Source organism: Oreochromis aureus, linkage group 20 (assembly GCF_013358895.1).
Source record: "Oreochromis aureus strain Israel breed Guangdong linkage group 20, ZZ_aureus, whole genome shotgun sequence".
NCBI classification, from domain to species: Eukaryota; Metazoa; Chordata; class Actinopteri; order Cichliformes; family Cichlidae; genus Oreochromis; species Oreochromis aureus.
Window position 1 is genome coordinate 24,349,155 of NC_052961.1, and position 13,323 is coordinate 24,362,477.

The 13,323-nt window shown below is 39.7% G+C and overlaps 1 protein-coding gene across 1 annotated transcript in view; it reads left to right on the forward strand.

The window, feature by feature from the left end:
• Positions 1-12,633, forward strand: part of espn (espin) — a 36,129-nt gene extending 23,496 nt beyond the window's left edge. The window contains exons 10-14 of the mRNA XM_039604001.1: positions 1,068-1,213; positions 1,461-1,871; positions 9,376-9,455; positions 10,215-10,226; positions 10,704-12,633. Of these exons, the coding sequence (XP_039459935.1) occupies positions 1,068-1,213; positions 1,461-1,871; positions 9,376-9,455; positions 10,215-10,226; positions 10,704-10,848 (794 nt within the window). The 3' untranslated portion in view covers positions 10,849-12,633. The remainder of the gene's footprint in view (positions 1-1,067; positions 1,214-1,460; positions 1,872-9,375; positions 9,456-10,214; positions 10,227-10,703) is intronic.
• The last annotated feature ends 690 nt before the right edge of the window (positions 12,634-13,323 follow it).

The following is a 13,323-nucleotide window of genomic DNA, read 5'->3' on the forward strand; positions in this document are numbered from 1 at the left end:
AGCATTGCGGTTGCCTCAACAGGGAGCACTTTTGCAGAAGGACTCTTTTTTTTGGTTTGTTTTTTTCCATTCCGCACATAGAGGATGAGTAAACAATGAAGGATTAAGGATATTTATTTTCCTGGGAAAAAAACATTTGCAAAAACAGGTGAGGTGTCCCTTTGTGCATTTACTCCAAAATATCCTACGTTTAAATCCTGGAAAAAAGAGATGCGTAACTGTTAGTTGTACACTACAGCATCATCTTTGAGCTTTTTCCATTTACACTTTAAATGTTTTTTTGCTTAATAACTAAAACGACAGCTGCAGTTGTGCTTGCATGTAGTACTTTATGCTTTTCTTTATGGTTAGTGTAATCATTTTGAAAAGCTTATCTACACTTAGAATTGCATAAATTAGCGGCATATTTTGACAATGCCTGATATTACCAACCATAGTACCAATTTTATTTTTCCTTTAAAAGTGAAACAGAAGCTAATTTTCAATTGCATTCAAACAGAGTTTGAAGTTGAAGCCTAGTTAAATTTGTTAAAGGATTCATTCAGTAAATTATGATACGGGAGATGAATGTATACCTTTTTCGGGGGTTTAACAGCAGCTGAGCTGTAACGATAATGGTCAGATGACACTGAAAGAGACTGTGTGTCTCTGTTCTTTGAGTTCACTGTAATGAAAGTATATTTAATTGCTCGTTCTCATCTAATCCTGGCTCACTCCAGCTGTTGGCTGATTTAACAGTTGCCCAACGAGATTTATGTCTCCAGCAAACATTCGACCCCAGCAGGCATAAAGGCAGATGCCAACCAGAGTAATCAAATCTAAACAGAAACTTATCTAGCTTATCCATGAGTGAGGTTTAGAATACCATTATGACCTCCCATCATTGTCCAACATGCTCCAGGTCAGCATTGTTACCTTGCTGATTGGATAAAATATTTAACAGTGAAATGCCACACAAGCCCTTCTTCTCCTCATCAGTCTATCTCTCTCAATCTGTCTGTATCCATCTCTCTCTGCTCAATCTTTCTACCTGGTTTCACTTGCCTGCTCCATCCTTTTGTCCGCAGGCACAAAATCTTTCAACATGATGTCCCCCACCGGCGACAACTCGGAGCTGCTGGCAGAGATCAAGGCAGGGAAGAGCCTCAAGCCCACGCCTCACAGTAAAGGCTACACCACTGTGTTTTCCAACAGCGGGCCCACAGGCAACAATGTAGGTCACCTAGCTTCTTCAGCTACAGACAGTGACTCATGCAGAATGGATCGTTCTGAAAGTTAACTCACAGTTTTGACTATCAACTGAGGATTTGATGTCACGCTCTCTATGAACTACATGCAAATCCAACCACATCCTGGCCTGATTTATGAAAGTCAAAATTTCACTTTTTTCTAACCACATGTGTTAACATTTATGTGACTCCTGTTTGTTTTTTTCCATCTGTGCCTTTATTTCCCTTCAGGAAAACACTGCATCTCCAGAGAGTCGATCATCTAGCCCACCAGCCAAACCGCCATCCCCTCCGCCATCCAGCGCACCAGTGACCTCACAACCCACCAATCCGAGCCCCAGTCCCAGTCCCAGCCCCAGCCCCAGCCCCAGTCCCAGTCCCAGCCCCGCTGGCTCCGGATCTGGCAGGACCGTGTCAACATCTGGGAGCAACGAGCAGCTGTCCTCCAACTCTGTGATCAATGGGAACAGTGGTGGAGGCACAGCACAAGCGGATTCAGGGCGGAAGACGAGCCTCACAGATGTTGAGGCTCTAGTGCCTACTCACGATGAACAAGGGAAAGCCATCCCTGAATGGAAAAGGCAGGTGATGGTGCGCAAGCTTCAGGTCAAGATGCAAGAGGAAGAAGAGCACAAACGCAAGGTAGGCATGATGGCTGAGTGTTGTTAGCTATCCCATTTGTGGTCCTATAAATTTACCAGTGTACAGTAAAAGTGACTAGAAATGACTTCAGATTTAGATAATGAGCAAAACAAAGGGGATAGCTGTTGCTTGGATTTGAGCATGGAAGTTTGGGATTTTGAACCACAGACAGTATAAAAGATGGACGTAGCTACTGTGACATCACCCACTGCTTCTGCAGTCTTGTTTTGAAACCTCAAGATGAGCGTTTTCCCCTTCACCATCTTGATTTCGGAAAAAAAGGATGTGATGAGGACGTTTGATTTTGAAACCACACACTCATTGGCAACAACAAGTCATTTCCACAGATAATCCACCATTTTGAAACATGGTATGAACAAGATTTGCAAAAATAAACTTTTTAGCAGGTTTAAAGCACTTCCTTCTTCCTAGCCAGAAACTACATCCATGGTTTATACTGTCTATGCTTTGAACACTGGCATTGTGTGAAGACATGTATAATTTAGTTCCATTTTTGCATGAGATCACTTTTGCTCTTTGTGTTGGCTTTTCTTACAAGTCACTAGTTTAAAGCTAAGCATTCAGTGGGGTCACATTTTTCTCAAGGACTACAGCCAGCATACACTGATGCACAGTTAAAGCACTATATTATGAGTATTTAGACAAGATGTTAATTCGCAGTTTGTACAGAAACAATCTGAACACTTGCTAATCCTGTGTAATACAAGAAGGACCCTAGTAGTATGTAACATGCTTGATTAAATTTGACTGATTAATAATTTACTGCTATCTAAGGAATTGTAATGTTATACCACTAACTGAGCTTAAAGACACTGCTCACATGCAGTGTTTTAATTGTTTAGTTCTATTGTTATCATAAAAACATCAAACTGGTAACACATAAGCTAATAACACATGAAAACGTGTTCACTTCCCCAAAATGATCATCTCCCTGTTCTCACATTTTTCAATTATATATCCACTTCTTTTGCATTTCTTCACATGTTTCTTGTTCATATTTGTACTTTTTGTCAATAACAGACGTTTTTGGAGTGCACTGAATTGAATACTTGGCTACAACAACCATCACAGCGTTTGGCACACTTGACTAATGGGTTCACAGTGTGGGCTGGTGTTTGATGGTGGAGTTTTGCTGTTCCAAGTTCTTACATGCTGATTCAGTGGTGTGATGCCGGGTCCATTCACACTACAAGTCAACCATTATTGATACCAACAATAACACAAATAGCATATTAACAATACTGAAAACTTGTGTCCATTGAGGATTTTTTTTTTTATTTAAGTCATCTCTATCTAATCATTGTAACAGTCTTTTTTTTTATTTCCCCAACATCTTTTTTTTTCGGGGAGGAGCTAGCAGGGTGCGAGCAGATCATGATCTCATAAAGAGTAACACCAATGGTTTGCAGTGTCAGCGTCCTTGTAGTACAAGCGTTGTGTAGATGCATTTTAAAGAAATATCTAGACAAAAGTAAACAGAATAGAGCCTTTGAAGAGGCATTACGCAAATGATGTGAAACATCTGTAGTGTTAAGTGCCTAAAATACAAATACTAACATGTTGTAACTCTTGCATGCCAGTATTGGTCTAGTTAACATATAATTTCCCACATAACTCAACAAAGTAGTCGCTGTTCTTTGACTCAAAATTCCATTAGAAAGCTTTGTGCTTATAATCAGGCAGTGCCATTGCACCACTAAATCCATGTAAATCCTGTGTGTTAGGATGGATTTGCACTGAAGCGTGTGTTCATACCAGGAAATTCAAGCTGAAGGAATCCCTCCCTCCTTCCTCCTTTTTTTCTTGTCCTGTTGGTCTCTTTTGACCTCTGATTTAGTTTGCATCAACTGGGCACTACCAGCCTCTGGAATGGCACTACTCCCACACCCACAATGCCATTTTGGGTCCATTTGGTGAACTGATGACTGAGGCCGACCTGAACCGAATTGAGAAGCAAATTGAGAACCTGCAGGTTATGCATAAGGTATCAGAAGTCGAGAAGGAACTGAGTGAATTGGAGCAGGAGCTTCACCAGCTTCTACCAGTTTCTGCTGCTCTCAATCAGGGGCACTTCTCAGTCAATCCAAAGCAGGTGCATGGCAAAGCTGAAGATCTTCCAGCCTGGTGCAGCAAGATTTCTACCCTCCTCAAGAGTATGGCTATCCTTCTTGCCACTCTGGGAGGCAAAGAGATAGACATCTTGGATCTTATATGTCCTGGATATTCCCAAGAAGAGACAAGAAATGTAAGCACAGGTCAGTCAGCGGGATCAGCTGGTACTGGAATTATGGGACGCTCTCAATCCTTTTCAACAAGAGAGGATGTAGAAAAGGAAATAAAGCAGTGCGGTGTTTCAGTGAAGAACCTAAAGGCTAATTATGAAGTTCAGAATCAGCCACAATCTGCAGATAACCAAGCAAATAGGGTTTACAAACGCAAGAGGTCACTCCCTGTGGTAAGTGAGTCTAGTTATCATCCAGAGACAGTCTGTGAGGATGAGGTCCCTTGTTCCTCTGCTTCCGTACTGGAATCCAATACCAATGGTGGTTTACCTTCAGTGGAGGAATCAGTCTTACCACTTGTTGAGGAACCAGCTATCATCGCATCTCATGCTCCTAAGACATATATGTCTTCTGAGGCAATGGCGCCAACTAATATTGAACAGTTCAGCCAGGTTCTTTCTGCAGACCCTGTTTTAAATAATGATCAACTAACAAGAAGCTTGGAGGTGCAGACAGATCTAAGCTATGTCCAGGAATGCATTGAAATGAGGAAAGAGAGAATTGTCTTCTTGTTTCTTGAACACTGGCGGAAGTATACGGTCTCTGAATCTTATCAGACTAGATATACTGGCAGGAGGCGAAATCATTTAGACGTGGACTGGGAGGACTACAGCCAATTTAGTGCACAGATTGGTGGAGAGATGCACAGTGAAGATGATAAACTCCTCCTATTTATGAAATCAAAGCAGGTAGTAGGGAATCTGATTGGCCACTGGAGGGCAATCATGAGTCAAGTGCCCACACGCCAGATCCGCCGGCTGAGTCGCGCTCAGATGATCTATTGGCCACAGCATTTCCTGCCGCACATCAACGGGTCAACTGTGAGCTATGAAAGCCTAACTCTTGACCTTTTCATGCTTGGATATTTCCAACTATTGGAAATGAACATGTCTCGAAGTGAGCGGAAATTCCGACACCTTTTATGCTATGAGATGTTTGACCGTCTTGGCAGCCACAAATGGGAGGTCATAAGGCAGTTTCACAAGGAGGTCATGGAGGAAATTGAGTGCGAGAAGCGCGATTGGGCGGATGGTTTTGAGGACATAAAAGTCAAGTACTTCGGAGACTCAGGTGAGGGAGGAGGCATGCTGACAGCATCGCTACGTTCCATGTCTCCTGACATGTCCATAATGCCAATGCAGGAAACACTCCCTCCCCCACCATCCCACCCACCACCTCCACCACCTCCTGAACCCCCACTTTCGAATGCACACTCTGCACCACCTGCACCATCACAACAACCCTCCTTACCAGTCTCCCAGTCGGGGGTTTCTGAAGGTTCATCCCCTGCTGTGGCTCATGATGGTCAGTGTGTGGACCAGAGACCCCCCAAGGACTCAGTGGAGGACAGTGTTCAGGGGAATGTCAGTTTAAATGAGCCTGCAACTTCTAATGGGAAAGGCTCAGAGCAGGACCACATGCAGGACTTGGCAAGCATGCAACATGTTGAACCAACAGCTAAAGTTGAGACACTTCCAGACACAACAACAGCATGTCCAGTGAAAGATGCCCAGTCTGTTACTGTTAAAGTCAAAGAAGAACCCCATGTTGATAAACCTCCACCCAAAGAAGAACCCAATGAAGATTCAATTAAAGTCATCTATGAGCTCAAAGAGTTCAGCAATGAGGAAATCATCACATACATTGACCGAAGCTTTGCTTTTTGGAAAGAAAAGGAAGCTGAACTTTTTGATATCTAACAGCTATGCAGGCTAAGGTTGTGCTGAAAGTTCACTGCTAAGATCAATTCTGGAAAACTAGCACACACAGTGGAACATGCTGACAAGAGAACCTAATCTGCTTTGTTAATGTTTAGGTCATGTCACATAATGGACTTACCTGCAACAAAGAGCATCCATGCTGCTGTGCTGACATTACTGCTTCTGTATGTTTAAGTGGAGGAAAGTATGCATTGTATTACAAAAGATGCACATATTGCGTGGAACCAAGAGCTTTTCAGACAAAGTACGATTGATTGCCACAAAACACAGTTCCAGAAAAACAAGTTTTAAAGGAAAAGATTTGCCATAAAAATCAGTGTTGTTTGTTTGTTTGGGTCATCTTTGTAACAGGGATGATTAGTAAAACTCTGCATAGTTGTTTTACACTGACTGCATTTATGTGAGTGTTTTACCCCTTCTCACTTTCATACAGTAGGTGATTAATTGGAGCTGGTATATGTAACGAGCATATGAACTTGTGGCTCACTTTTAAGTGACAGACTCAGGTCTATAACATTCATATATTCCACTGACTTTAAAAAATGACATGGAATTGCACACAGTATTTGCTACATAAAAGTTACATTTCGGTTTATCTTTCTTTCTATGCATACGATCAAACATGTGTCCCTTTTCTCCTCTTTGTCACATTTTTAGCCAGTTGGCTAAAGGACAGTTAAACACTGGCCTCAGTGAACTCACACAAAAACAGCAAGTGACGAACGCTGAGCAGCATCTGGCCTCTGTTCTACCTTCATTCTTGATAATTAGTGAAGGGGAAAATGGCATTACCATCTAAATGGTTCCTTTTTGCTTGAACTGTAAGAGCAAAAGTAGCTCGGTCTTTAGTGGGTTTGAAGTTTAGAACTACTTAGTGGTTCACAAATGTCTTAAATCCGAGTGGATTATTTGTTACTTATAAGGTGTGCCTTTTAATAAATATTACAGAATTGATGAAATATGGTGAAAACGGTTCAAAAGTTTCTCTCCATATTTTAAAGCATTCATCAGTCAAAGCTTTAACTTAAATGAAACATCACATTAAAATGTTACAACTGCTTTATGGTGTTTATTCCATTGTTTTGTTACTCTGTTATTATATAAGTATATTTCAAATATTGGCTCAGAGTTTCCATAACTGATTTCATGTTCTTCTATTTATTGGTTTCTAGGTTGGTGTTATAAGTAAATAAAACTGACATTTTTGGGCATTAGCAGATTTAAGCAGCAATTAACCGTTTGGAGTTATTGCACTGATGCACCTGTGTGGAAAAAAGGCCAAAACAATAGATTACCGAAGATATTGTTTCCATCTTTGTGAGAACTTACATAATGACACTGATTTACCAATGAAAGAGCAACTGTCAAACACAGGCCTCTTCAATGTGTAATCCTCAAGTGCAATGCTTGTCAATGCAACAAACTGCACACTGCACACTATTCTCATAGTGTCTGTTCTATTGCATCAAGATTACCTTGGAATAACCCTCTTAACAACCCCTGCTGTCATTCTATCTGCGGCTTACAGGAGCCATAAGGAGGTTACGGTGAATCTTTATCAACTCACAGCTCGCACGAGAAGGCAGTCAGCTGGTAAACCTAAAGCCACTTTCTATAGAACTGTTTCCCCTTTGCACAGTATTACAGGCAAAGTTGGAGCATGTACACGATACAATAAAGAGTGATATTAGTAACAACACTGCCTTAACAGATGGGTAAAACTATAATAGGCTATGATGTAATCTGATGAGCTTGCACAATGCACTCTTGCATATATGGAACTGGCTGCGAAGCCAATAATAAAAATAGCACAAACAACAAAAGAGGTCAGAGGTCTTCAATTGGTGTTGTAATTACAGTTTGAACGGAATTAGTCTCGACTGAACTACAGTTTATTTTTTTATTTTTCTTTCATTAGACAAAAAATAATGTTAGAATCAATAACATTACCTAAAACTTTTATTGATTATTGAAGTAAACACCCGCTAGCACAGCAAAGTCTAGGCAATAACCTCATCTTAATAATGCAACCTCATTTTCACACTTCCAAATTTATAGATCTAAAACCCTACTGTTGTTATAATCCCAAACAGTATGCAGGCACAGCAAAGGGTTGTGTGTTCTGACCCTTGTGGATGTCCACTGACACAACAAATATGGCCCACAAAACCCCAAAACTTTATTAAGCCCATCAAGAGAGCTGCTTAATTCGAATTTTGCAGCTTTTTCTTTTTTAATTGGTTAGCTTAACTGTTGCTCTCACTTAACTGCTAGTCAACTTGATAACATTTACTTTTAAACCTTTAATAGGTACTATCAGCTAGTTTTGGTGGAGGGTTTTGGTGGGGGGTGGTGTAAATTTGTTTGTTTTTGTTTGTTTTTCCATGTTTTTTCTTCTTCTTCTTCTTTTTTTTTTTTTGAGCCGAAATTCCCAGGGGACTCATTAAATATTAATTCCATAGATAATCTTACCTGGATTCACGCTGGCTAGGGCAAGTGAAATCCTTCAGTAAAATGAATGCAGAAGGGTAATGTGTCTAGTTAGGCAAAGATGAGAAATCCAAGATGGCTGCCCTCTTTCTCTCCCGCTCCACCTCCAGTTACAGCCTGAAAGGGAAAAAAAGGATCCAGTTACCATATGTGCACACAGAGAACATCCTGTAAAACACTGTCCTTTTCAAAGGCTTTGTTTCATTTTAAACAAACAGCAGAAGCAGACATTTTGTGAGATCTGTTTGCTTTTGTGGGTTCATACATTAGTTTCAACTATATTGGGTTACCATTGTTTAAGTTCTTAAGTCTTACATAAAGACCATTTGTATAAAACTGACATTTGAGAATCTGCACACACAAACAGACTGGACTAACATTTCATTACAGTTGTTCTTTATGCAGGTGCTTGCCTGCTTTAGTGATGATTTATGCGGTGCTACCAACATAAATCATCTCAACATCACCACCATCTATTATTGCATTCACATGTATTATAACCAGATATTTAAAAATAGTCAAACATAATTTGTGGTTAATGTCATATTTTATAAATTGCTTTATTGTGGTTAATGTGATTGATACATATATATTCTGATAATATTTTATCATTCAGTGCTTGAATGTTTCCCATGCCTCCTAGATTAATAGGATTGATGGCAACTGAACCTGTGATCTCATGGGGCACATCTGTTCATGACGGTGTGCTAACCTAAAGGTGAAGACTGAGATTACTGGAGGTTTTTTTAAAGAAGAGGGTTGCACACAAGATGATGCCAGTGAAGTCTGTAGCAAAGTCAGCTACTTAAGTGATTGAAGAACTTGCTCACATTTACCAAATACATGTCGTACACATTTTGCACTCGAGATTCTTCTTAAACTTGACTCAAGTCTCCTCACAACGGAGGATACTTTAAAAGTACGAATTTATTGCTGACTGCTGTGGGCCCCTATCTCTGTCTCTCCCCGTACCCCTCTGTCCCCTTACAGGCTGAGGAGGAGGCGGCACGCCTGGCGTCAATGCCAGCCTGGAGGAGAGACATGATGAAGAAGAAAATGGATGAAGAGAGGTGAGTAGGCAGCACATCTCAAAAGCCTTTTTTTGTCACCAAAATGGTGACATAAAGGTTTTCTGGTCTGGAATTAGTTGGTAGAAAACACTTACTGGCTGTGATGCCACCAAAACATACAACCAATTTTTTTCAAGATAAAATGAGTCACTTGAGATGTTTTTTTCACAGGAAAGTGCTTTAAATTCTTGCCATGGCAGGCCTTCTTTATTAATATACTGTTTATTTGCATTTCAAGAAGCTCTTCTGCACACCTCTGTTTTACTTCTCTGTTTTATCTGCTGATAGTTGATCAGTGACTCAAAAATACCCGGCTTACTAAATTTATTTTTTGTATTTGCATTGGGAAAATCTTGGAACAAATCAAAATTGCAGGCAATGCAGGTGCCTCATATACACTAAAAGTAAAAGGCTAGTTTTGTATTTGTTTTTAAATCCATAAATCAGAACCCCGAAGAAGTAAAGGAGTCGAGGACCTTATATTACAGGTTTCCTTCATTTTTTTCCTCCAGTGGAAGCAAATATATATTGACTATTTAAGCTTTAACTCAAGATTTGTGCAATCTTTAGCCTTCTTTGGGACATTTTATTGTTGAACAATTTGAACTTGATGTTTAGAGTATAAAGTGTACTTCCCACTTTGTCACTTGCAAGCGCTAAAATTATCATTTAATTGTTGTAACTTGGGGATTAACTGCTGTTGCTGTTTAAGATATTTAAACCTTGTCTTCTCCTGCTCGCCATCTCCTGATGTGACAGGGAACAGAAAAGGTAAGAAAATTTGATTCATTCTCCTTTATACACACGTAACACAAAATGTGTTGGATGAGAAATTTGTTAGGTGCTGTTAGTCTGAGATCAATCATTCATTCATTCAATCAGTGTAGGCTATTTGAAAGCAGATTTGCACACTGGGCATCTCAGAGTTACTTATTTAGAAACCTGATTACACACACACTGATGTAAATACAATTTCATATAATTTTATGTATATACTTGATTGAAAACTTCTTTGATTATGTTTAAAAAGAACAAAGAAAATAGAATTAAATATACAGAAAATACAGTACTATTCTTTTAACAGTAAATACTGCCCAAAACGTGAGATGCCTTGCCAGAGGTTTGTGGTTCTGAGTGCTTCGTGTCTTGAGATGTGGTCATTTGCAAATGTTAGAAGTAACAACTATAAACTGAAGATTTACTGTACAACTCTAACTACTGTGAATTATCCTTTATGGGTGCATGTAGAAAAGAGGAGGAGCAGGCCAAAAAGGCGAAGGAGATCGAGGAGAAGACGGAGTTGGAGCGAATACGAAACCTAGGCTATGATGAGACCAAACTGGCGCCCTGGCAGCGGCAGCTCATTTTGAAGAAAGGGGATATACCCAAATAGTGAACAAGATCGTCTCCCCATCCTCTGCCCTGCAGCGCTCCCCACCCCAACTTATACCAATGCCTCCCCCTCCCTGATCCTGCATCCCACACTGTGCACAGGTCCACAGGGGAAGAGCTGGTCTTCCTCTAAACTGTGTGTTACTCTTTGGCCTCCAGGCACACAGGGCCATGCTGTGGCTGCTGCTGTCCACACAGGCTCTGAGGCTCAGCTTGGGATGACCCTGCACCTGTTTTATTGACACAAAATCTTCTTTTTTTCCTTGTTTTTTTTCTTCATTTTTTTAACATTAACAACAGTTCTGAGATGCACTGATTCGTGTTACCCGATAAATGCATGTGTCCTGAATTTAGCATCTATCCGCTTTCCTGCAAATCACTAGACTAGAAGTTAGAACATTTAAGAGACTTACAATAGAAAGAGACTACTTTTAAGCCTATATGCCAGACTCACTCACCTTTATGTAATGAATGGGGAAAAAATACTCATGAAGCAGCTAATGCATTCTATATGTAGATAGTGTTACATCTCCATCATGGCTTAGTCATGACATTTTTGTATCAGTCTCATAGAAGCGCTTTCTAGGCTTCATTTTACTGCCACAGTTGTAATTCTTTTCAATTTTTTAAAGCAAAATCTCTGCTCAAACTTATCAGCTTCTTGTAGTTAAGCTTGTCGTAATATCTCAGCGGATTTCAAAGGATGATAAAATATCCTTTTTTTCAAAAAGAAAATGCAAAGTGATATAGATTGACTTTCACTGGAAAAGGATAAAAGGATCCAAAATTAGATTTTTCAGTGTGGGACCTAAACTTTAAACTTTAAGCTGTTCTGAGCACAAATGTTACATGTTGTGTGCATGTGTTGCATAAAGCGTATCAAGTTGTGTTGTATTGTTAGGCATACTTGACCCAGGGGTTCCTGGATATTCTCAGAGTAACAGAAGAAAAGAAAAGACACACAAATTGAGTAAAATCCCTTTAGGCACCTTCTATGTGAGCATAACCTTTAAAATAAATGCATATCAGCAACTTACAGCAGTCGTCATCTGCCCACTAAATATTTCAAAAGTTAGAGAAAAGACAACATTTTGTCCTGTGTCATGTTCCGGCCTTTGTCCCACTAACCTGGAGGATTAATCTTTGATGAGCAGATCTGCTTACACACATAGGCACGATACAAATTTAGTGAAACAACAGTTTCAATAGTCGACCCCAGTGATTACAAAAAAGCTGATTTTTCTTTTGCTTTTTCAAGTATTCTTAATGATTCGCACATCTGTTGGGCACAGGTTTGCCAGTTTTGGCCTACAAATGGAAATTCGGAAAATCTGTGTTGAATGCTTTTGGCAGAACTGAGGAGACATACAGACTGCAAGTTTTACCTGTTCACGCATTTGCACGGTGGCATTTAAGAGAGAGTAAAGCTCTTAAATGAAATGAATGATTGGTTAAGAACATCATGTTTCATTTATGTTGGATGCACATTTTTACAAGTATGCACATGATGTCACCATGAATATCATGGGACTGTTTGATCATTTGGATACATTCTAATTCACTTTCATCGGATGCCATATGATATTGAAATTGAGGATGGTGTAAATGTCATTGCCATTTGATTTTCTTTATATATAAACTGTGTACATAGTGACCCTCAGCATTTTGTCACCTCATTGTTTCCACATTGCATTATAATACGTGTCTCAGCCTTGCTTGAATAGAATATTGGTTAATGTGTAATCGTATGTTCAGACTGTTAAAGTTGAAGAAATTAAATCTTAAATTACCAAAAAAAGAAAATGTTTGCTTTGTTTTTGTGTTACTTTCCAAAACAAAAATACTTGTGCAAGACTAATTAACTCCCATACAAACCTGTAATGTATACTTTGTTAAAGAAGCTTAAAATCTTTACTTACATGGACAGGAACACATAGTAACGTGACAAAGTATTTGCCTAGACATAGACATAGATAACTTTAGTAAATACAAAAGGCAGCTTTGTTTATGGTGACTTTATTTATCAAGGGAAATAGTTATCCAAACCTACCTGGCTCTATATGAAAAATGAAATTGTCCTCTGAACCTAAAAACTGGTTGTGCCACCGTTGGCTGCAAGAAGTGCAATCAAGCATTTGTGATAACTATCGGTGAAGCTTCGCAGAATTGTTATATTTCAGCTACATTGGAGACTTGTTGAGCATAAATGTTGAAATGTTTAATTAAATTTAAGTTCTGACTTCGAATGGGCCACTTCATTTTGGGGGGTTTTGAGCCATTCAGAGGTGGACTTGCTGGTGTGTTTCAGATCGTTGTCCCATTGCATATGCTTGAGCTACAGGGCGTGAACTGCAGGCATTCTCCTTCAGGATTTTCAGGTAGAGAGCAGAATTCATTGTTCCATCAATTGCAGCAAGCTGTCCAGGTCCTGAAGCAGCAAAGCAGCCTGAGACTATCGCAATACCACCACCATGTT